This window comes from Asterias rubens, chromosome 11 (assembly GCF_902459465.1).
Source record: "Asterias rubens chromosome 11, eAstRub1.3, whole genome shotgun sequence".
Lineage (NCBI taxonomy): Eukaryota > Metazoa > Echinodermata > Asteroidea > Forcipulatida > Asteriidae > Asterias > Asterias rubens.
This window is the reverse complement of record NC_047072.1, coordinates 5,088,815-5,115,208: the sequence shown is the minus strand read 5'-3', so window position 1 is coordinate 5,115,208 and position 26,394 is coordinate 5,088,815. Positions and strand designations below refer to the sequence as shown.

The 26,394-nt window shown below is 36.8% G+C and overlaps 1 protein-coding gene across 1 annotated transcript; it reads left to right on the top strand.

Moving 5' to 3' along the window:
• Positions 1-277: 277 nt before the first annotated feature.
• LOC117296990 (protein OSCP1-like) lies at positions 278-26,394 on the top strand. The gene is made up of 9 exons (XM_033780098.1): positions 278-498; positions 2,749-2,903; positions 10,571-10,738; positions 11,435-11,515; positions 18,117-18,220; positions 22,992-23,199; positions 24,081-24,211; positions 24,478-24,547; positions 26,124-26,394. Exons 1-9 carry the CDS (start codon positions 387-389, stop codon positions 26,235-26,237), a joined length of 1,143 nt encoding a protein of 380 aa, XP_033635989.1. The 5' UTR covers positions 278-386; the 3' UTR covers positions 26,238-26,394.

Sequence of the window (26,394 nt, the reverse complement as noted above, 5' to 3'; positions counted from 1 at the left end):
GGTCGTCGACAGTTATATCGAAATTTGGTGCTAGCACCAAATTTTTTTGCCATCACCAAATTTGGTGTTGGGCCCAAATTTGGTGCTCACTTCAGTCTGGTCAAAGACCATGTTAAGAATTCCCATTTTGATCGTATCGTAGTAGAGAGATTGTCAGAAATATAATGTTGAGCGCCCCCAAGAGACGATTATCTCATTTTTGGTTCACTGGTACTTCACAACAGCCGATGATTTAATTTATAATGCATTCACACGCTGAAAGTTGGATTACCACTTTTCTACTGCAAAGAAAAAATTCACCACGGAAACTGGGGAAGCCGTTTTTCTGTCTGGTTTTTCTGTAAATTTCGTTTTAGTTCTTCGGGTTGTCTGAAAGTGATTTCAATATGTCGTTTCGACCGCTACCCATCTTGTTCATTAATCTGGGTGGTGAGATGTTGTACATTCTGGACCAGCGACTGCGGGCTCAGAATATTCCAGGCGACAAATCTAAGAAAGGTTTGCTTTTCATCGTTTGTTTTGTCCTTGCTTGTGCAGCCCCACGCGTTATGTCATATATTATTGTCAGTCAGCTTCACTTTTCAGCTTGTTGTACACGCTCGGACCTCGGACTGTATGATGATGTACTGAGGACTACTGTTTACAAGATAGTGGGAGGGGCTAGTTTTAGTAGAAGTTAAAAATTGATTTTGATTAGAAATACAAGCATCATTTCCAATTGCACTCCACGCTATTTTGATGTAAGTCGTAACTTTTAATTACGTTTAAAAATGCTCACTCCAAATAAAATTGACAGACATTTACACTTTTTATTCCTTACAGGTACAGACAAAAATAAAAAAAGAACTACCTCCCACACCCCAAAAATGGTAGGCCTATGCCCTTTTGAGTTTGACACACACAACTCACGCAATTACTGTGTTTTGCTGTCATGCCAGACCTCTTTTACACTACCTTGCATTACGGTCCTACTACTTGCCGTCAACTCGCCGACTTGCCGTCAACTCGCCGTCAAATCATTTCCATGCCGTCAACTCATTAAATTTTCTTGAAAAATTTATAAATGGGGCACGGAAGTGTTAAGTCTGGGCTAAATTACATATTTCTCGTGGTTTTCGGTACAAATTCATTCACAAAAACAACTTTGTGTTGATAAAAAAAGTACCAATCATTGACATCTTGGGCCAAGATTAATCCATATGAAAAAGCAAGATGGCGGCAGATGGTTTTGCTGCTTCGAGATAATTTTTTCACAAGAAAAAAACCTCAATTTTTATTCCGATCTACGACCTAAAACTTACGCAAGTTCTCTTTTAAGTTTTAGCTGATACGTCACCGTTCTATGCTTCTTTTGTGGATTTTAAATGTACATGTATATTGGAGGAGTTGACGGCGAGTTGACGGCACAAGTGAGTTGACGGCGAGTTGACGGCAAGTAGTAGGACCCTTGCATTACAAGAAAGTACGGAAAAGTTTCTGTATGGCGCCACTACTTTTTTTATTTGATATGAAATAATATAGTATCTTAGATGTCTCTTTTTGTAAAAATGCGTGATAAAGTTGTGGTGCATACGGAAAGTTTTCCAAAAGAACAACTACACAGTCAGATCATTTAGATTAGAACACACAACAAGTTTACAGACAATTTAGACAAAGCTTGAAAATGTGCGCACAGTGACATTCACATAGTGTGAGTTTTGATGATGACTGAGATACGCCTATGCGGGAACATCAATGTTCTATTTTTAGCAGTTTTGAGAACTACATTTTTGAGAATTTGTTTTTGCCATACTTGTTTTCGATTGTAAATTAATGTGAACTTGTACATGTATCTAAAGTTAAAGTTGATAAATTTAAAAAAACCGTCGCCCAATGAACTGACTCTCAATGCAAGAGGTGATCGTGGTCTAGTGGTTCAGGACTTGCAATAATAAAGGTTGTGGGTTCGAATCCTTGAAATTGAAGCTAATCGCTGATTTCACAATGACTAAAGATGAACTCGTCTAGTTTATGAGTAACATTTTTGTTATTAATTGTGCATAATGGGGCAACAAAAGAAGAAGTTCTGTTCCGTCCGACCAAAACTTTACGCCGCAATCCTAAAAAAACAAATTGGCTCGAAAAAAAAAATAGATTTTTAATAAAAAAAAAATTGAAAAATAATAATAATAATAATTATAGGTGTACCGGCAAAAAACTACAGACTTTTACCAACTTAACACATTTTAAATAAAATTGAAATAAAACCAGAGCACATTTTGTAAAGACCAAATTAACCGATACCTCTGTGATTTGAGGCTCATATTTTTAAATGATCCACGGTCGCCATCGTGCGTAACCGGTTCCTACTACCCCAACAAAGTTTAAGTTTTCCCATGAGAATAATTATTTAACAATCTTTTTGTCAATCAACGAAGAGTTTAAAGACACCGGACACTATTGGTATTTTTCAAAGACATTATGCATACAATTAATGAAAGTAAAACTGGTTGGCTGTCCTTGAATGCATTGGCTTTCAAAAATCTCTTCTTGAGGGGTCACTCAGAAATCACAGAAATCACATTTGTTGATTCTCAACAGAATTGAAAGATATCCAGACACAAAAGACAAGGGTTTGAGAGTTACAGCGATTCGATTGTTCTATGAGAAAAGCTTTGTTCATGACAAGAAATACATATCATTTGCCAAGTGTTTGTTTTAGAGTGTTACTTGTTAAATCTGTTGTTTTTTTGTGTGTGTTATTTACAGTGATGAATGACATCATCAGCACCATGTTCAACCAGCGTTTTATGGAGAACTTGTTTCGACCTCAGGAGATCTACTCTAAGAAAGGAATGCGTACCGTGTTTGATAGACTGGCTCATGCCTCTATTATGAGACTCAATACAGCCAGTATGGATAAGGTATGTACACATTATTTCCCTATCAGGCCCGATACTTCATGGAGGCAATGAAGGCGATTGCTTCCATGCCCACTGGTTAATATTGCCTTGGTGCCCTTGAAATGCTCCAGTAGAAATTTACAATTTCCTCATAGGGTGCCCTTAACCAAGGAGAACATGCCTTGGTACCCTTTGCCCTTTAAAAAAATTAATCATACAGGGCATCAGGGCCCAATTTCATAAAGCATCACCATGTCACCCTCATCTAGGCAGGATCCCCGGCTGCATCTCCAATCCCTACACGTCCTTTATGCAGGCATGTGAGATTTGCGGACGATTTTTATTTTTCCATTCCTAGTTTCTCTGGGGTTCAGCTTTTTTCCCATTTCTGCCATTCCGGTAATGTTTTTTTATTCTTTTTCATCCACCATCGATCATCAAGTAAATAAGTACGTGGCATCGGGAAGCACTTTAATTGCGATTTGATTTTGACACATGAGCTACTAGACCCGGTAAAAGGCTCCTCGTTAATTTTCATTAAAGCTGTAGTCGTTAATTTTTTGTAAGCGCGATGTCCCATTTTACTTGTCATCATCCTGTTCCACCAAGTGAGGGCGGTTTACTCATTTTGAGCCATGGCCTGCCCTTCACTTGACTTCTGTTATGTGTGTGGGTGGTGTATGCATTTTGAATGCTTCACCCCATGAGTCGGTTCCCACAGCATCTGGGCCCAATTTCATGGCTCTGCTTACCGTTAGCACAGAATTGGGGCTTACGGAGCAGGGAATTCTGTGCTTACGGCAAGCGTATTTCAAGGGTTAGCGGCGAACGTGCGTACTCCGTGTTACTAGGGATTCTATGCTTACAAGGCTAGCGCAGAAATTTGGCGCTTGCACGTAAGCAGGGAATTGTGATCGTAAGCGCAGAATTCGGCGGTAAGCAGAGCCTGGGCCCAGACGGCTTGAATGCAGCTCAGGGTCAGCTATGCGATCTTTTGTGAGAGCCAAGGCAGCATGTTGTAAAGGGTCATACTAGCCACGTGGTCTCTCCCTTCATCTTTGAACACCATCCCAGGGCCCAATTTCATAACTAGGCCTGGGCGAATTATTTGAATATCCGGTTAATGTCGAATAGGTTTTCCTATCCGTAACCGCGAATGCCTTTTTTTTTCTTAACCGGATATCCGCATAGGGCGCGAATACCTATTTGTAAACCGGATAGTTCTGTAATTACAACCAAGTAACCGGGGACGTCGGGCGACAACTGATATGAATGTTTTGTCTGAATCCTTATGAAACTTCTATTAAGACAGCATAAAACAGCATAAATTAAGTATTTAACTATGCTCACCTCCGTGAAGAGTTAAAACAATGACATTTCCGACGTATTTTGTTCAAAGATTACAAAAGTTTTCCTTCACGTAGAGTCAATCACGATCAAAAGAAAAAGCAAATCGCCATCTTTAAATTAGATTCGCAACCAATGTAAAGTAGTTAGGAATTTGATCAACCAGGCTAAGATCATCCATTATTCATCTCAAGTACAAGAATCCTCAGGAGATCAAAAGAAGCTTTTCAAGATAATTGGTAAGTTGTTGCTCAAACCCAAAGCCCCTGTCCTTCCATCCACTTACAATGACCAGGACTTAGCAAATGAGTTCCAGAAATTCTTTGTCACCAAGATTTCAGACATCCGCTCATCATTTTCATCAGTCCCTTACAACGTGCCGCAGACATTGCCACAACTTCAACCAGAGTGTAGACTATCTGTGTTTGAGCCTGCGACTGTTGCTGAGATTCAAAGGGTTATTATGAAATCTCCTTCAAAATCCTGTGAGCTGGATCCAGTGTCAACATCCATGATAAAGCAAAACATCGATATTTTTGTACCCTACATCACTAAGCTTGTAAACGAATCCCTCAGTTCCGGTTGTTTCCCCGATAGCCTCAAAGTTTCCTACATCAGGCCGCTCATCAAGAAACCAAACTTGGACAAGGAGATATTCAAAAACTACAGACCGGTTGCAAACTTAAAATATCTTGGAAAAGTCATCGAACGAGTAGTTTCATCACGTATTTCTGATCACATTCATACTTTCAACCTGTCCGACGTGTTCCAGTCAGCATACAAACCTTTCCATGGGACCGAGGCTGCACTAGTCCGTGTGAGCAACGATATTCTCTCTGCAATGGACAATGGTAACCTTACAGCACTAGTCCTGCTAGACTTGAGTGCTGCTTTTGACACTGTCGATCACAACATCCTTCTCTCTCGGCTCCAGAATCACCTTGGCATAGAGGACACAGCCCTAGCATGGTGCAAATCGTATCTCTACAATAGAACTCAGCATGTATGTATTGGCACCGCGATATCCGACCCTGTTGTTTTGAACTACTCTGTGCCACAGGGGTCGGTACTCGGCCCGCAGTGGTTTACGCTATACACTTTACCGATTCGTGACATCATCCTGAAATTTAATCTGAATTACCATGTGTACGCAGACGACACTCAGCTATACATCACGTTTAAATCTTCTCAAGAAAACGCCAATGCATCTATTGCAAGACTTGAGAAATGCATCCAAGAGATTCGACGTTGGACACAACAAAACTTCCTGAAGTTAAATGATGATAAGACAGAGTTCCTTCTATTTGGGTCACGTCAACAGTTAACTAAGGTTTCAGTGCCATACATCTCCATCGGTGATGCTCGGATAGCTCCCTCGCTGAAAGCTCGGAACTTATGGGTTATTTTTGATTCATCAATGACACTTCAGCCACACATCAACAACATTGTTCGTTTATCATCATATCACATCAGGAACATAGGTAAGATTCGCAAGTACTTGGACAAAAGTGCCACTGAAAAGGTCATTCACGCATTTGTTACTTCTCGTCTTGACAATGGCAATGCTCTTCTCTACAGTCTTCCTAACAACCAGATTTCCAGACTTCAACGGCTCCAAAATACTGCTGCCCGCATTGTGACACTGTCTAGAAAATCCTGTTCTATCACCCCCATTCTGAAACAACTACACTGGCTCCCTATATCTCAACGAATCATCTTCAAGCTGATGCTCATTGTCCACAAAGCTCTTAATGGCAAGGCTCCCCACTACATTTCTGAACTGCTTCAAGTTTACACTCCATCAAGGAATCTTCGATCAAGTTCTATGCTTCTCCTCATTGAACCCAAGTCTCGACACTCATGGGGTGACAGGTCTTTTTCTTCAGCCGCGCCACGCATCTGGAACTCTCTACCACTTAATCTTCGATCTTGTCTTTGTACTGCAAAATTCAAGTCTCTTCTCAAAACTTATCTTATGTCACAGGTTTTCAATGACTAATTTTGTTGTGTCTGTTTTTTTCTTTGTGTTGTGTTTTTGTTTTTGTTTTGTTTTTGGTTTTACTGCGCCTTGAACACCCAGCAGGGTGGATATGTGCGCATTACAAGTCTTATTATTATTATTATTATTATTATTTTTATGAATGAACAGTGACACTGTCTAAAACTAACATCAATCCGCCAATAAGATCTCATTCACAAACGAACAGCGCCCTCTAGCGGCAAAAAAACTATTCGAATATCCGGTTAATTTCGGATAGTTAGCCAGCGGTATCCGAATAACAAAATTTCACTATTCGCCCAGCATTATTCATAATGCTGATAGCGGAAAATTCTGCTTAGCAAATTTCTAGGTTAAGCAAGAAGTGACTGTGGTACCAGTCGCAGCAATGGTAACTGTATGGTATTCTGGCGGGTGAGCTTTTTTTTCTAAGTATAGCAAAGGTTTTTGGTGCTACATGTATACAAGTTTTTGTGTGGACAGGAGTGTTAAACCAGATGTTGTTGGTTCAAATCTCACTCAAGACTATAAATTTGTCTTTGTTTAACCCCAAAACTTAAATTGGTGGACGTTTGGTACGCAATCTATTTAAGGCATACCAAGTTCCCACTCTCTCATGACCAATGGTATTGGGCCCTGTGATTGTCCATTGTACATTTACTTGTAGTTGTAACTAAATTAACTTACATAGGCCTACCATGCCTACAGTGAATAGTTTTTCTTTAGCACAGCAAGATGTGACACTGAAGTATCCATACTACACAAAAATCACTTGCTACTCAATAATTAGCATTCAGTGTGCACAAAACACGTTGAGTCCTACTAAGGTGGAACAAGTTTTTAGTGAGATTTGTTTAAATACTTTTTTTATCATTACAGCCATTCCGTGGTATTTGCGCTTCATAGTAAAAAATTTAAAATGGTTATCGTTGAAGTTTTTACATTTATTTTGAAACAAGAACACCTAGTGCTTCTTCTTCTAAAAAGACTTTATACAAATATTCTTTATTGTTTTTGCGACAGCCTTGGGAGTAAAGGGTAAAAAGTGTACACAAAAGTCTGAACAATCCTTGAAATTCAGGTTTTGAAAAAAAAATCATGAAACAATAGGTGTTCAGATTTAATCATTATGTATAAACAACAAAGAGTCATAAGTAAGGACAGCCAAAATTAAATATGCCTTTTTTAACTATTAACTTTTGAAAAATGGGAGTTAATTTTTACCCTCACGAGTCACAAAAAAAATGTCATGATTATAGTATTTTTTCTATTATAGACCCTCAACATTTTTTTTCTTCTCTCTCATAATAGTGGTCTTTTCAAAGGGTCTTTCAAGAATTAATTAGTTTTTTTTTACCTAGGCCTTCTACCTAAACAAAAAAAAACACCCTCGAGTTTGTCACGCGAGTCACGGTTAATGCACTTAATGCACATGGTTAGCAAAAGCTACCAAAGTATTCTGGGGATGATGTCTATGGAATGTTACCAAAGCACCCCCAGCCCACTGGAACATACTACTATGCCCCTGAATTTGTAAATTTTTGTTAGAACAATGAATTATAACAGTGTACAATTGTAACCTGGCACACTGTCAGCAGATCATGTTGAACTACATACACTGCATACTGCACTGTACAATAGGCTAACATCTGCATAATTTACCTGCATTATTTAAATAATACAAGGAAGGAATGATAAACTTAAAACAAGAACAAACAAAAATATTTGATGAAACTGGGTATTTTAAGACAGTATTCTTAAGTTAGATTTGGAGGGGGGCATCAATAAAGAAATTACTTATCAGATTTACATGTACTCAGCCTAACACAGTCTAATGCCATTAGAACTTGACACCAAAATTTGTGGTTTCTTAACCACTCTGCCAAGCGTAGTGAGAAAAAAGTCCTTTACCCAATCACAAAACAATATAATAATTTCTAGTAAGGGTTCTCTCTATGGGTTTGAGTGGTTCTGAAAAGAACCGGTGGTTTAACAACTCAACGTTTCGACCAGACAGTGTTGTTAAACCACCAATTCTTTTCAGAACCACCCCAACATTACCATGTTTAAGTCAAAGCCTGTTCAGATAATTTTTCCTTTAAATGTTGCTTCAGGCGTTTCTTCCTTTTATGAAAAGATTCAATTTCAAGTTCTGAGTGTTCTGAATGAAATAAAATGTTCTTGTTATGCAGTATCCTGTTTAGTTATTGTATATTTTCTCACTTGTCACGCGAGTCACAAACTTCTGTCACGCGAGTCACGTTGCATTTAACAAATTTTCGATTTTTTAAAAACTTTTTATTTTGTACTTTTTATAGTATAATAAAGTGCTTCTCCTGTACTTAAAAAAAAAGTGATCTGGAACTAAAAAGTTCCTCTGAGTTCTCACGACTGGGCAATGGCATACAGGGATGCAACACCTTTCATTTTTTGGCAGTCACGCTAATCACATTTTTGGAACTCCTATAAAAACATGATACCTACACAATTTGTTTTCCTTTTTTATTTTTTGTTATAGGGCTCTTCACTAAGTTTATATAATTGAGTTACATGAGAGCCATGTGTTATATTTTGGAGTATAGATCTTTCAAAAGTTGAAAAACCAGTGAGATTGTCACGCGAGTCACAATGGAATGGCTGATTAGGCCTAAAAAAAATTGTTGGACTGCCCTATCCCGACCGACTGTAAATGTAGCAAAATCTCGGTCGCGTTGGTATTTTTATTTTTTTGGGGGGGGGGAGTTTCCCTTTTTTTACTTCAGAATTATGATTTAATGAATATGTTATGCTTTCTAAATGGTAGATATGGCTGCCTTTTGTAACAGGACCTTTGAGGATTCTTTCTCCATGAATGGTATCGAAACGAACAATTCAATTTAGCCATACTTGTTAACGAGTAATGGAGAACTGTTGGCAGGATAAAACATTGTGAAAAATTGCTCCCTCTGAATTAACTCGCATAAATACAATTGTTTGGTCTACATGTACTTCGTACATCATACACACACTACATGTACATGTACATGTATTGCTTTCAAAAGGTATTTTTGTTTGATACACAGTATGCATTGTCTACTATTCTTAGTGCGTACACATGTATGCATGACATGTAGAGTTCCGCTTTAGAAACTTGGGCTTAATTGGATGGCTGTCATGGTTACATGGCCATGTGAATGCTCATTTAGCGTTCTTGATTAAGTGTAAGATGTGCGTGTGAGATGTTGTCAGATGGTGTGATTTTAACATGGAATATGATTGTACATAGTACGTATGCACAGTACCATGCCTATAGTACACCCATGCAATAAAATGTAGATTATAAATGAACATTATTTTTATATTTCTGGTCACAAAAGCAATGAACGGGTCCCTTTAATGTTATCAAAACTAACTAGCCTCCATTGCCCCATGTCAAAACCTTGGTTATGGTGACCCTTGGAAGTTACCAAAATTACATCAAACTTATGAACAGGATGGAATCGTTTAGTCATTCATGTCATTAGTTTGGGTTGTTGTTGTTTTTGTTGAGACATATTATTTGCCCAGTAAAGTGCAGTTATCATACATGTACAATGTACTTCAGAAAACATCATGATTGCTTGCATGGATACGTTGATAGTATAAAACATTGTGAGAAACGGCTATCTCTGAAGTGACGTAGTTTTCGAGAGAGAAGTAATTTTCCATGAATTTGATTTTTGAGACCTCAGAATTAGATTTTGAGGTCTCGAAACCAAGCATCTGAAAGCACACAACTGTGTGTGACAAGGGTGTTTTTTCTTTCATAGTTATCTCGCAACTTAGACAACCAACTGAGCTCTTGAAAATTACCATATAGTCCAGTGTCTTTAACTGATACCAATTTCCGTACATACATGTACATTTACTCACCTTGCTAGCTATGGAGTCACAGCTTTCTCTAACATTGCACCTCCTCTATGGAATTCATTGACACTTGACCTCATAAAAGAGAACAATCCTTCAATCTTCAAATGGCAGCTCAAAACTCAGCTCTTCAAACAAGCAATTGAAAATGCTGGGACTTTTGACTAATTGCGAACTGCAGCCGATTTCATTAAATGCTAGGATGTAACTCGTCCAAACTTAAGATGGGTTAAATGCGTTAGAACGTCTTTGGATACGGAACTGAACTCGTCCTTTAGAAGTCCTAAGAGTAATCCTAAATTAGGAAGAGTTTGGCGCAATCAACGGCAGGTGCCCTTAATTATGAATATTTTTTTTTTGTCAGATACAGTGTGCTTTACAAGTGCTGTTTATTAATTATAATTTCTTTTTTAATGGTTTGTGTTGATGACTTTATTTTCTTGTGTATTTTCTGCAGCTGTACGATCTGATGACGATGGCGTTGAAGTATCAGATCTCTCTCTGTTTACGCCCTTCAGACATCCTTCTAGTGACTCTCAACCATCTGGATGCCATTAGGGCCTTCGTAGAAGACTCTGTGCCCATACGCAACCAGGTAGAGGCTGTCTTCAGAATGGTTATTAAGGTAAGTCATGGTCTAGCAGTAAAAGGAAGTGGACAAAATATTTATTTGCATAAAACCTTACTTGGTAACAAGTTATGAGGAGAGGTTGATAGTATAAAACATTGTGAGAAATGGCTCCCTCTGAAGTGAAGTAGTTTTCGAGAAAGAAGTAATTTTCCAAGAATTTGATTTCGAGACCTCAAATTTAGAATTTGAGGTCTCGAAATCAAGCATATGAAAGCACACAGCTTTGTGTGACAAGGGTGTTTTTTCTTTCATTATTATCTCGCAACTTCGACAACTAATTTAATTCAAATTTTCACAGGTTAGTTATTTTATGCATATGTTGAGAGACACCAAGTGAGAAGACTGGTCTTTGACAATTACCAATAGTGTCCAGTGTCTTTAACTTTAGTTTTCTTTCAAAAGCATTCCGGCATGCAACTTATCAGACCTATTATTACATGAGTTCGGGGTTAACCAAGACAAATTTAGAGCATGATTTAAACCAAAGCGTTTTGAACCTAATGTGGTTTTAAGGCCCTGATGAAGCTCATTGTGCAACTTGCTGTTTTTTTAGCTCTATATGTAGATCCACACTGCAGTGATCATGGGGATGTGTAGAAATATAATGCACATTAATCATTTGTTGTTGTTTATCCCCCACATGCTGTAACTACGTCATTTAGATAAGGGCCTTGTTTGTTTTTATTTCAGACGTACGGTTCACTCTCGATGGGTGAGTTTCAGCTGATCAGACAAACCTTGCTGGAATTCTTTCAAGATATACACATACGGGTAAGCAGACAATTTATAATTTTTTAAATATATAAAATCGTACATCTTTTAATCATTAAAATTATTTAAAAATGTAAAAATATTGCTGAACAAGATTTAACAGTCAGCATTCTTTTCAAGCGTATATTTCTTTATGTACCATCTTTATGGTGACTAAAGCTGCTAGTCACCATTTCAGGTCTACAATTTGGAAGGGGGGGGGGGGTTAAATATTTCCCCTCATTGTTTCCAATGACATGATTATTTCCCCCTCCCCCTCCTACCCCCCTCCCCCCCTCCACACACAAACACACATCACTACAAATTTTGTGATGAATAAATATAATTTTAGTTTGTTGCCTGCAAAACAGCCATGATCAGGCCCGATGATATGCTTACTAATTTGTTTTCATCAGAGATAAATTGTCACAACTGTAAAATATTGTTTGGGAAAATGCTCGTCTGTATAGTGGTTTGTTTTGGATACAGCGTTTTTAAATTTGAGTTTATACTACAAAATATAAAAACGCAAAGAAGGAACTCGGCTAAGCAAGGCTCGACTTCATGGCTCTGCTTATCGCCAAATTCTGCGCTTACGATCAACATTTTCCCCTACGGGCAAGCGCCAAATTTCTGCACTAGCTGTGTGCTTCCGCAACCACTGATTCTTTGCTTCTGGTAAGCAGTAAAATTGGGCCCTAGTGTGTTACATTATCCTGTGCGTTTTATTGACTTATAAATGGTGAATGCTGTCCAAAGAGTAGTTGTGTACATAGACTAACCATGCTATTATTAGAAGGCAAAGATACAAGTAGGCCAACTGTTAATATCCGGACTCCAAATGTCAAGGCATGATTAAAGGTGCAACCACTTTGTGTTTCTCCTTGAGACCTTGGTGTGTTTGATAGTAGTCGTGAAATTTTCGCCTAGTGGTTGCTACACAATTACATGCTGGTATTTAAAAGAGCCCTACTGGTTCAATACTTCTTAATTTTCTGTTTTTGAACCCCTCCTGTTTTGATTTTAAAATTAAGAGATCAGTGTCATGACTTTTCCCTTTGACCTCGTTCCTCTGACAACCCATTTTTACCTTTATTCAACTTTCAATAGTCTTCAAATTGACCATTCTTCCACATCTGGTTAAATTTGTATCAGTATTTTTCCTAAGAATGCTAACTGCTGATTTCACAATGATTATGATGTATTGTCTTATATTTACTGAATCACAATTTCTTGGTTCGTTCAGTCTCATTATCGCAGACATTATGAGAGTGATAGGCTGTTGCCTGCTTGGTGTTTACATCCCGTTGTGGGAGTTTGCCTACATGTACATGTGGTTCCTTTTATGGGAAGATCATTATTTAAAGGCAATGGACACTATCGGTAATTACTCAAAATAATTGTTAGCATAAAAACTTACTTTGTAACAAGCAATAGAGAGCTGTCGATAGTATAAAACATTGTGAGAACCGGCTTTCTCTGAAGTAATGTACATGTAGTTTTCCAAAAAGAAGTAATTTTCCACTAAAATATTTGAAGTTGATTTTTAGACCTCGGAATTAGAATTTGAGATCTCGAAATCAACATCTGAAAGCACACAACTTCGTGTGACACTAAGGGTGTTTTTTCTTCCATTAATATCTTTCAACTTCGACGACCAATTGACTTCAAATTTTCACAGGTGTGTTATTTTATGCATTTAAAACATGTTGAGATACACCAAATGAGAAGACTGGTCTTTGACAATTACCAATAGTGTTCAGTGTCTTTAAGACAGACAAAGAATTTAGCCAGCAAAAGGGTGACCACATTTTTTGGAAGTTTAAAAACTAGGTGTCCAAATTGTTCACTTACAATGCTGTAACATGTACATTACAGATTAATTAGGGTGTCCAAATTTAAAACAGGGTGTCCAAAAGACATCCAGACACCCCTAGAGCTGGTTTAGACTCGAGACAGACAAATGGACCCCAATTAACTTTTTAAAACCGCCATCATGCAAAGTACACATTTAAATAAAATCTTGATCAGTTTTGAAGTAAAAAAGGCAGTCTTTTATTCAGATATAAATGCAAAACATTTTTAAAGACACTGGACACCTTTGGTTATTGTCAAAGACCAGTCTTCTCACTTGGTGTGTATCTCAACATTTATGCACAAAATAACAAACCTGTGAAAGTTTGAACTTGTATGTTCGTCGAAGCTACAAGACAATAATGGAAGACAAATCACACTTGTCACACAAAGTTGTGTGCTTTCAGATGCTTGATTCCGGGCCTCAAAATCTATTCTGAGGTCTCAAAAACGAAATCAAATATTTTAGAAAATAATAACCATTCTTGTATAGCGCAATAAAACATGTCCCTAAGATCTCTTTAGAAACACAACAGAATACAAAGACAAGATGTACTGGCATGACTGGGTAACAAACAAAATGGACGAATTAAACTACATTTTCTCAAAATGTTTTATACTATCAACAGTAAGTTTTTATGCTATAAACAATTATTTTGAGTAAACCAGTACTGCCAGTGCCTTTAAGGTCTGTCCGCCTGTTTACCCAAATCGGTGATATTAAGGAAGCATTTTGTACAACTAGCGATGGCCTAATGGTTGCCATGGTGTCAGTAAACAGCAATTAAAATCGGTTGGATGCACAGAGACTCAACACACTGTGCTTGTTTGAATGTTTTTTTTTTGCAATCAAGGATAGAAAAAGAAGCAGAGAAAATAAATTATAAGAGAAATCAAGCTAAGAAAAATTGTAAGAGACAGGACAAGAAGGGAGAGAAATATATTTTTTGAAGAACATTTTATCCTCAATTTAATAATAATAATAATAATATTATCAAAGACTTATTTAGCACACGTATCTACCAAACAAGGTACTCAAGGCGCTGAGATACATGTATATGTACAAACTTTCAGAAAGATAGGTTATTGCAGGTGAATTCTGAGACCCAATTATTTAGCACCTTAAGGATTTACAAGGTGCTCAGCGCATACAGCAGCCACAGCCAGGAACACCGGGGCGAACCCTTCTCTTTTCGATACATGCACTGGGTTCTTTTACATGCGTTACATGCATTACACAACACATGGGACCAACTGCTTTACGTCCCATCCGAAGGACGAAGCAATAGTTAAGCGTCTTGCTTAAGGACACAAGTGTCACAGCTAATTTATCGTTAATTGGTTTTTGGGGGGATCATCCAGAAACATTTTGAAACACAACCCTTTCTCCTTTCTACTCATAAGAATATTTGTTGATGTTATGCTGCAAAAAATCAAATTAGCTTTTCTCCTTTTTTATCGGAATTTAAAACATGGGTCATAATTAAATTGTTGAAGTGAAGAGTTTTTGAGAACATCTGAATGCATGTATGGGACACGATCAATGGGAGAAAGATGATAAACAAATTATTATCACATTGATTACTTATTTATTTATTTATTTATTTAAAGGAAAACTGTGCATGTTTTAGGCATGTTTGTGCGGATCGTTATATATTCTAATTTTAAATAATTTTTACAATTATTTCAAACACTTATCAAAGACCAACTCATCTGACCCAATGCAACGTGTTCACTTAAAAAGTCCTAAACCTTAATCCGAAGGTCTCGGGTTCAAATCCTACATGTTTACTTCTTGGTTTGGCGTAGAAATCAAGTTTTTTTTAATAAACCAAGCTGCAGCCCCTTTTGTTACATGGTCTCATTCACACAGAGTTGCTCTTAATTCAAACAAGAAAGAAAAACGCATCACCATGGTAACCATTGTCCACCACCCCCTCCTTCATAGCACGACCCAAGGTCCTGACTATTAAATATTAAGGGTGGATCTTGGATGTGGCTATGTTTTTATTTATTAAAAGCCATGGTGCTACTGTGGGTGATGCACTGTAAATAATTAAGACTCGGAACGTGGTTGCTATGGCAACAGGTATCAACTGATAAATGTCAAATGTTAAATACTGGGGACAGGCAGATAATGGACGGCAAGGTACCGGTGCAAACATGTACTGTGCACTTTTCTTCCTCCATGGTACAATGTACATGGAGTTCCATTGTTAAAGAATTAATCCATTGGAATTAATTCAGGGTAAACAATTTTTATTGTTTAAATTTGGAGTTTCAGAGAAATTAATGGAACAAATATTTTTTGTTATTGCATGTCCAAAACCGGACAGTTGAAAACAGTGAAAACACGTAAGGTTTTTATTACCAATTTAATACCGGCTGGCTTCCGCGTGTCGGGCGCGCGCATACGCCAATATTATCATGCGGAACGCGCAATTCATAGCTATTAGTAACAGCGTGTAATCTATTTCTAAGCGCGCATAATCTATTTCTAAGCGCGTGCGTGTACATACAACCCACGTGCATCAAACAGGTTCTTCACAAAGTTTTTGAAAAAAAATACTTCAAACCTCAAATTTTCAATTGTCAAAGTGTCTGTACTTGGTTGTTTTAAAAAGATTTTTAACAAAAGGGCATTTTTGAATGTAAATAAAAGAGTAGTGCAGGATCGTTGCCGTGCAATAAAAGCCCCGCCTTTGGCTTGAGCCTTTATCACACATTAATGACCCTGCCGGTTTTAAACCGGTTATAGAATTCGTCGCTATCCTTTTATTCCCTTATGATTAACTAATCAGTAGAACACACAGGAACAACTAAAAAAAAATTGCTTAAAGACCTGGACACTATTGGTAATTGTCAATGACCAGTCTTCTCACTTGGTGTATCCCAACATATTCATTAAAAAACAAACCTCTGAAAATTTTAGCTCAATCGGTCATCGAAATTGAGAGATAATAATGAAAGAAAAAAAGCCCTTGTCACATGGAGTTGTGTGCTTTCAGATGCTTGGTTTCGAGACCTCTAATTCTAAACTTAATTCGTGGAAAATTACTTCTTTCTCGAAAACTACTCCACTTCAGAGGGAACCGTTTCTCACAATGTTTTATACTACCAACCTCTCCCCATTACTCGTTGCCAAGTGAGGTATTATGCTTATAATTATTTTGAGTAATTACCAATAGTGTCCACTGCCTTTAAAAAGAAGTTGACCCACCAAACTGTTACATGCACATGTAGAAGAAATGGTAGACTCTCATTTTGCAGAGGTGCATTGCTCGTCTGCAAGGGCTCAATATTCTTTAGGATGCTTGCGGGGGAGAAATCAACATGACTCAGAAATCATCTTAATCCTGGGCAGATGTCTTACCCACATATCACCTATCATGTATTCTGGGAAATTAAATCCTTTTTTTTTCTGTGCTTAGTTATCTTTATGGTTTGTTAGCAGTTCTATGAAATTTGGCCCTGTATAAATTACAGAACGTACATGTACGTAGAAGGCAATTTGATTGATTCCGGTTGGGAATTTTGGCAACCACATTTGGAAAGCACTGTTTGCTTTTAAGTTTACAAATTTATCCTTTTTGATAATTTTTTTACTGTACGAGGTGCACAAAATAACTTGTAACAAGTTATTTTGTGTGGCCAGTGGTGACACTTTTTTAGATTTGGAATTAAAGATTCTATGTCAGATTTTTGGCCGATTCGACCCAAAATTTGGATTTAAAATTCAATAAGTATTTTGATGGGGGTCGAGAAAGTTACAAGCTTTCATTTGAGCCATCGCTCGACAAAGTCCGCCAATTATTAGTAGCAGTGAAATAAAGTGCTCAAAATTAGTTTTTGTCGGGATCCCGACAATATATCACGTGACCAATTCTTATGTGTTTTAAAAGAAACGTTTTAAATTTTTGTCATGGTTCCTGACCATTAAAAGTAAAAGTTAAACTTTTTTTCATCAGAGTGGGTGATACTCTTTGAAATACCATTCACTCCAAAAATCTGGCATAGCATCTTTAAAGTTTATTCTCAATGAGACTTTTTTCATGAAATACTAATAAGATCAACTTTGACATCAAAGTGTTTTAGGTGGATCTTATGCACACCTTAATACATGAAATATTAAAAAGTTAAAATTAATTCTAATCTGAAACTTATGAGTCTTTTAAAGTTTTTCACCTCTTTAAAGGGGTAGGGTTTTCTCCTCAATTTAGTATGACTGCTAGAAAGCTTTTACAGTCACGCAATCCGATACAGTATTTATAATTTACAAAGTTCCACTCCCAGGCAACCCTGTACAATAGCAGTCCTAAGAAGGACAAATCTCAGAAAAAAACCTTTGCAATAAATTGCGAAGCATAAATGTTGATGCTGTTGGATGATAGTTTCAGGACCAATTTTAGTGTGGTGGGCAATAAATCCAGTTATTTTCCAAGTCCACCCAGGGCGAGCAGTTCAACAAAATTATTCATGTTTAATTATGGGGGCCATTATTGCTGAAGTGCATGCTTCAGGCAAAGTTGGTTGCTCCTTTGACTGTGTTCTTTCTCTGTGACATTTTGATACTCCTTATCATCAGCATCTCAGATCAATGCCACAGTGGACAATATTTTGATTTATTCTAGGGGAATTCTGTGCTGGGCGGCACATTGTATTTTGCTCAGAGTGCTGGGTGAAAATTGTGAGTCCCTGCCCAGCAGCTCCCACCGTGGCTGCATTATGGTACAATACTGATAGTATTATTTTGTTTGTTTTAAAACAGGTATCAATATTTCTGAAAGACAAAGTACAGAACTCCAATGGGAGGTTTGTACTGCCGGTAGCCGGAGCGGTGCCTTACGGAGCCGAGATACCTGGATCAATTAGGTAAGTCTCATTTACCGGCAGCGTTGTAATCATCAAAAGTAGCTGCGTGTTAATTTATTGATAACTTCATCAAGCCTACTTCAATTATTAACTATCAGCTGGTGGTCTAAATTAAACTAAGTCTGGTATCAATCTGTGTACCTTGGAATATAATTATAGTTTGGTACTTGTACTTAATTATTGTATTTAATACGGCAGCAGTTTTTAGATGCAACAATCCATGTACTGATCATTACTTGCGTTCCTTATGAATATATTGATTTACACTAGTTGTTTTGTCAGTGTACTGTCTTATGTGTCATTGTTGTGTATGCTGTGTGTATCGCAGGTCAGCGATCGTCTAAAACCAAGACTAAGTTATTTGTGGCCTTAATCCTGTAATTGATGAAGAGTATAATAACAATGAACTGTTCAGTTTGTCTAATAACTCCATTTACTATTCTACCGAAAAGGTTTCAATGACAATGGATGAAAACTGCTTTTCATTGTTACACGTTAATATTAGAAGTCTCCAAAAAAACTTTGAAAATCTCAAACTACTTCTTAAATCGATAAAACACAAGTTCTCAGTTATTGCACTCTCTGAAACTTGGCTTAAAACTATTCCCCATTGTTACTATTCCTTACCAGGTTATGAACTCATTGTGAACAATAGACATGGTCCTAAAACTGGTGGTGGTGTTGCACTTTACATATCTGATGAATTGAATGTTATAATCAGAGAGGACCTTAACTTTTCAGATGATTCGCTTGAATCCTTATTTGTGGAAATCTCAAAACCAAAAGCAAAAAATATTATTGTAGGAGTTGTATACAAAGCGCCATCTATTGCCCACGATGAGTTTATGACCACTTTTCAAAATATTTGTTCTAGCATAAGCTGCAACACACCTTGTGTTATCTCAGGCGATTTCAACATCAATTTACTTAATTATTCGAATTATTGTTCCCAGTCATTTATGGATTTACTGGCTACCAACACCTTCCTCCCATTAATTGACAAGCCTACCCGTATTACAGATACCTCTGCTACTCTTATTGATAACCTTTTTTGTAACATATTACCTTGTCCCAAATCAGGTATCTTATTGTCTGATATTTCAGACCATTTGCCGATCTTTATGTACATACAGTCCCCAAACTCCAATGTCCCCAATAGTAGCACTAGCAGTCATAATAATAATCATTCCAATCGTAATTTCTCCCAATCAAATCTACAGAAATTTAACGAGGACCTATTTGCCTCAAATTGGGCTGATGTGTTTTGTTGCAATGACCCGGAAGAGTCATTCAATGTTTTTATTAATAAGTTTAACTATTTGTATGATAAAGATATTCCACCTAAATCTCACAACCATAAACCCAGTCGTAAACATTCACCTAACTTACCATGGATAACATGCTCACTTCTAAGATCAATTAATAAGAAAAATAAACTTTACCGGCAATATATGTCTAATCCTACAATTCCACACAAAAATAAGTACACTAAATACAAAAATACACTAACTAGCCTTTTAAGAACTTCTAAGGAAAACTATTACGCCAATCAATTTGAAAAGGCTCAAAAAAGTGTTCAAAACACTTGGAAGCAAATTAATTCAATTTTAAACAAGAACAAATCTTCAAAAACTATTAAAACAATTATCTCTGATGGGCATTTAACTTCCAGTCCTGATGAAATTGCTGACTGCTTCAACTCATATTTTACGAATATTGGTCCGGACCTTGCAAGTAAAATCCAACAAACAAATACTTCTCTCAGTTTTACTGACACCTTGACTAACCCCAACAAAAATTCTTTATTTTTTACCCCAGTTAATAAATATGAGGTTACTGATATAGTTAACAATCTAGAAAACAAAAAGAGTTGTGGACACGATTTTCTAAACATGTTAATTATCAAACACTCAATAACTGCCATATGTGAACCACTTGCACATATTATTAATACTTCTTTTATGACAGGTGTTGTACCATCTCAGTTAAAGGTTGCAAAGGTTATCCCTGTTTTTAAAAAAGGTGACTCTAGTTGTGTTAGCAATTACAGACCAATATCTATCCTGACTTGTTTCTCTAAGATTTTTGAAAAGTGTGTTTATGCACGTACTATTAAATTTCTAGATAAATTCAGTATTTTGTCAAACTCCCAATTTGGATTTCGTAGTAAACATTCAACCTCCCATGCCCTTTTAGATTTTATTGATAAGGTTTCCAAAGCAATTGATGACTCTAAGCACACACTGGGGATATTCCTTGATCTTTCGAAAGCCTTTGATACAATCAACCATGATATCTTACTGCATAAACTTTCCTATTATGGCATTCGAGGAATCACACTTGATTGGTTTAGAAGTTATCTTTTTAACAGATCTCAATATGTGTCCATAGATGGTACTAATTCAAGTACCAGAATCCTAACACATGGCATACCTCAAGGATCAATATTAGGACCATTACTTTTTTTAATATATATTAATGATTTCACACAATCCTCAGATGAACTTTCTTTTATATTATTTGCTGATGATTCAAATTTATTTTATTCCCATAGTAATCTTAATTACCTCATTAATAAGGTCAACACTGAACTGATACATGTCGCAAACTGGTTCAGGGTCAATGGACTGTCTCTCAATATTGAAAAAACCAATTTCATGTTGTTTAGCAATACTGCCAATGAAATTCCTTGCGATGTTAAAATTGTTAACACTGTTATTAAAAAAACTGAGTGTTGTAAATTTTTGGGGTTATATATTGACGCGGGATTAAAGTGGGATTCTCATATTGACCAGTTATGTAAAATAATTTCTAGAAATATTGGGGTGATTAATAAGATCAAATTTCTTGTACCAGCAAAAGTACTAGATTCTCTTTATAACACATTAATCGGATCGTATCTTAATTATGGTATACTGGCATGGGGAGGTAGTTCAATCAACAAACTGAACAGAATTCTCCTCCTACAGAAACGGGCTTTACGTACCATTAATTTTGCTGATTTTCGTTCACATACAAGTCCCTACTTTACTAAACATAAGACTCTTAAAGTCAAAGACATTTATTATCACCAACTTGGGTCCCTCGTGTATCAGTCTACCCGTAATACTTTACCATCCTCAATTAATAGTATATTTACACACAATCATGAGATTCACTCACACTTTACTCGTCAAGCCTCCAACCTTCATATACCATATACCCATACTTCTCTTGCTTATAAAACAGTTAAACTTGAGGGACCCAAGCTCTGGAACTCGCTCAACTCTCAACTTAAAGCCTCAAATAGTCTTTCTGTATTTAAGCGTAAATTTAAGTGTACTTTGTTGAATTCATATTGTTGATAGATAATGTCTTTCCTACATTGTAAATCTAAGTGTACTTTTTAATGAATTCATATTGTCAGTAGATGTTGCCTTTCTTACATTGCTGACCCGTCTTTGTTTGTCTTTGTTTGTTTTGTCCATTGTTCGTTGTTACAGGTAACTACATTCATTGTTAGCAGCTTGTGCATTGAGCCTTTTTGAGTACGCCTGTCCTTTCTGGGACATGTTTCCTACCTGGAGGGGTATCTTCTTCTACAATACATCAATTTAAATAATTATCGGCTCAATGCACAAGCTTGCTCAGGGAACCATACCCTTACAAGCCTTGCTTCTGTATGGGTCCCCCACAGTTTCACGAATGTCAATGCTTATTATTCATTTAATTAATCTTATCAAACAACTATTTATTTGTTTATTTCCAACTAATACATTGCCTATGATTTGATACTGATTGTGATTTTGAAACTGTGGAAATAAACTGATTGATTAAATGGAAAGAATTTGGTTAATTAGTGTAATGATGGTTTACTTCAAGGTTATATGAAGTTTTTATGGTGCACTAAAAAACTTCAAAGTCTCTTATAAGTCTCGGGTCTCGTGTTACTTGTGTTCATGTACATGTAATAGGTAGGGTCATACTTTGGTAATGACCCTGAAAAAAAGGTGTAGATCTAAAGTATCTATCTGAAAACCTATTGGGTCTTTCTGTGTCAAATACAGGTCACCTCTCAGATTTGGCTGCAAAAAACAATTGCCAACTCCAAATTCATTTTGGAATTAAGGTCCTTAAAAAGGGGTGGGGCACCCCTCTTTAAGTGCATCCGATTCGCACCACTTAAAATGTTTAATAATAATAATAAAACGGCTCTTAACCCTAAGGCGCTTTACGTTTTAAAATATGCGCCAGGATGTAAAGTGGCACCTAGGGTTTCTTCTACTCAAATATCTAAAGTCTGGCCTCACCTCATCCCCCCTTTCTTTCTACTGGCTGCTGAAAACACTAATTTAATCTGCAGACAAATTTAATTCCATTTTCAGACCCCCCTTGTACCTATAATTGATAATTGATTTTGCATTTAAAGGCAGTGGACACTATTGGTAATTACTCAAAATAATGTTTAGCATTGAACCTTACTTGGTAACAAGTAATGGGGAGCTGTTGATACATGTAGTATAAAACATTGTGAGAAACGGCTCCCTCTGAAATGACAGAGTTTTCGAGAAAACATTTTTTTTCTTCACGAATTTGATTTGGAGACCTCAGATTTAGAATTTTGAGGTCTCGAAATCAAGCATCCGAAACCACACAAAATTGTGTGACAAGGGTGAGAAGACTGGTCTTTGACAATTACCAATAGTGTCCAGTGTCTTTAATAGGTAATATGTGTGGTTACCCCCAGCAAAGATTGTTACATTTATATATGAGACCTCTTATTTTGGTTTAGATATTACGATGATTGCGGCAAGATGATTAAGACGACAGAGTTCCCCTGTGGAAGCAAATACCAAGCCAGTTTACGAGAGGGCTCCTTTGAAACAAAAGGGGACAGAGTGATTAAACTGGGGACCAACATGTACAGCGCTGTACGGCCGACGGATACAACGGTCAGCAACCCAGCTCAGAAATCAACCATGGCGTCATCGGCTGAAGAGGTATGAGACTATATCTGATTTAGAGCCGAAACACATAATGGGCATGAATATGGACATAGCGGAAACCCCAATTTCTTGGCAATTTATTGCATTCCTTAAACCATTTCAGCTCCCTGCAGAGTCAACAGGTTGGGGTGGATTTCACAAAGAAGTAAAGGCCGTATCCCAACTGGTGGCTACAGCTACAGCCACACTGTACGGCTACGGCTGTTGCTATGTGTGTTGCTGTGGACGTCCTATACTGACTAATGAGTTAACTTAGTATCTGTTTTTAACAACTCCTACATGTATGTAGGATTATAGTCCTAAGTTACACACACTAGGACTATCTTTGTGAAATCGACCACTGTGCTGTAAAGTTTGCATCCCATTAAGAAATCAATCACAAAAATCATCTCTGCCCTTACTGGTACCTATTTACCTCTTTGGTGGCGAGAAGCAATTATAGTTACGTATCTTTGCTCAAGGACCGAAGTTTCATGACAGGGATTCAAACAAGACTGATTCAAACCCACTATTAAAAAGCTGCAGTTATTATTTATTCACAGATATGCTTAGACAGACTGTTTGATTTGTTCTTTTCCCGACTTAATTTTTGTTTCCTACTTTCTTTCAGGCCACAGCCGACCCTAACTCCTTTTCCTGATTTTTGGTTTCCTGCTGTCTTTCAGGCAACAACTTACCCTAACCATTTTCCTGATTGTATGTTGGTTGCCCACTGACTCTTTAAGGCCACGTCTAATGATTGTGTATTGGTTTCCTACAATGTACTCTCTTTCAGGCCATGGCTAACCCTAAACTTTTTCCTGATTGTATTTTGGTTTCCCACTGTCTTTCAGGCCACGTCTAATGATTGATATTGGTTTTCTACTCTCTTTCAGGCCACGGCTAACCCTAACCCAATGGTGAAGGCAGAGCTCAACCTCCTGGCACATCTCATGGGCGCAGTGGATAACAAGAAAGGCAAATCAGACTTCAGAGTCAACATGTTTAACACGGATGAAGAAGAAGAGTGAGTAACAATAGGACGCAGTTTACAATTATGTTGCTTATTGGTTAAAAACTGAACTTGAAAGTTCTGTTTTTTCCTCATCAATTGAAAACTTTGTGTTTATCAAATCGTGTTTGTGAATTTGGCCTCTATGATGGCTGCTGTGTTTTATAAGGAAAAATGCCTCATTCTTGACCAAGGTTTAAACACAATATGTATGCACCTCCCTGGATGACCGAATATAAACTGTTTGAATATTATTTTTGTTTGTTTCCTTAATTTTTTAGACAATTTGGTGCCTCGAGACCTCCACCGGACATGTACGACTTCAAGGTGATAAACATCGATGCATCAAAGGTATGTATAAACCAGTTACTACTGAAACAATAGACCGTATCGAATAGCCCCTTAGTTGCTTTGAAAGGGGCCATATAGGGCAGGCCGTATGCACGACTAAACGTATACATCAACGAAGCATGCAGCACGCAGCATTTCTGTTTTGGTTTCAATGGCACACGCACCAACACGCTCAAATACACCATGTTGTAGGGCAGGTTTTTGAATGATGACGTCATATTCAATAAGGTTTATAACTGCTGTAATGAATTTCATAAATGCCAATGACAGGACAGGTTGTTGTGTACAACAATGACCATCTTGCTCACCCCATGTTTGTATTTTTCTTGTCAGGAGTTGAATTCTGTTCAATATGCTGTATATTGCTGTAGCCTTTTGGCACTTGTGTTTTTGTATTTGTAACTTTGCAATATTTTAATGCATTTTTGTTTTCTTTTTATATTGAAGCCTTTGTGCCACCTTTTTTAATTTTAATATGTTGATAATAAATATTCCAGAAATATTATTTACTCTTAAATGTTACAGAGGCATTTGAAGTTATCTTTGCAAGACTCTCTCAAGTTCTCTTGTTTATTTCCCCCCAGGTGGTGTTTAGGATTTATGCCGGGGGACTTCCCCGGTTTGGTCTCTTAGTACTAGATGTTGTCATCTATTCACTAAACCACCCTTACTCAATCTTTTAAGCCTTTGTATATAATCAATTACTGTTTTTTTTTAGTTTTTTTTTTATACTTATCATCGCTTTCATAAGGTATTTTTCATCTATGTTTTAACCTTTCTTGTATACCCTTGTGTGTGTATTTTTATGTGTATTTGATTTTTTTTTAATGCTGTTTGTATATTCATACATTTTTAATAGTTGGGCCATTTGGAGAGGAAGTCTTGATACTAGAAGTGGTCATCTATTCACTAAACCACCGTTACTCAAGCTTTTAAGCCTTTGTATATAAATAATCACTGTGGTATATTTTTTACTTCCTTATCATCTCTTTCATAAGGTATTTTTCATCTATGTTTTAACCTTAACCCTTGTATGTGTATTTTTATGCATATTTGTCATACTTTTTACACTGTTTGTATATTCATATATTTAAATAGTTGTGCTTTTTAGGACCAACTGGAGAGGAGAGCCTTCTAGACAACAACTTTGTTTCTCTCAGGCAATCATTTCAGACTCCGTCTGTTTCTTTCAACTACATCTGTATTTTAATTTCTTATTGCTGTATCTTTGAATTGTGTTACCTAATTAATGTGCATTATTGTACTTTTTATCTGCCCGATGGATTAAATAAATATAATTTTAAATTTGTTAAATATTTTTGTATATTTATAATTAGTTTATTTCATTAAAAATGCGACATTAGAAATGTACAGTATGACAACCGATGGGTTGACTTGCAATGGTAAATGTACAATATAAAAGTTTAAACAAACAATAGGTAATAAAAACACCGAACAATCAACCAACTAAAAAAATATAAAATGTATATAATCCACACTCTTGATGACTAGTTCCTCATTGATGTTTTGCCTGCAAAGCAAATAATATTAAACCTCTCTTTTTTCTCTCTCACAGATTCAAAAAAGCGATGAACTTAACAGGATCATGGGCGACCTTTCAATCCCAGAATCCTCAGGGAGCAGCAGTAAGGGCGATGACCTCTTAGAGTTAATGGACAGTGCCTCGTGATTTCGCACCCACAGGAAATAATAATATACTCAAATTGTAGACTCTCGCCCTTGTTGAACAATAATCCTTTCAATCACACTCTTAGAAATATTTGAAGTTGTAAAAATCTTTAAAGGCAGTGGACACTATTGGTAACTACTCAAAATAATTATTAGCA

What these genes read in the sequence shown, in the direction of transcription:
- LOC117296990 (XM_033780098.1), top strand. Translation starts at nt 387, where the DNA reads ATGTCGTTTCGACCGCTACCCATCTTGTTCATTAATCTGGGTGGTGAG. An exon ending in TCTTCAGAATGGTTATTAAG is followed by an intron (nt 10,739 to 11,434) that starts GTAAGTCATGGT and finishes TTTTTATTTCAG; the next exon opens with ACGTACGGTTCACTCTCGAT. An exon ending in TTCAAGATATACACATACGG is followed by an intron (nt 11,516 to 18,116) that starts GTAAGCAGACAA and finishes GTTTTAAAACAG; the next exon opens with GTATCAATATTTCTGAAAGA.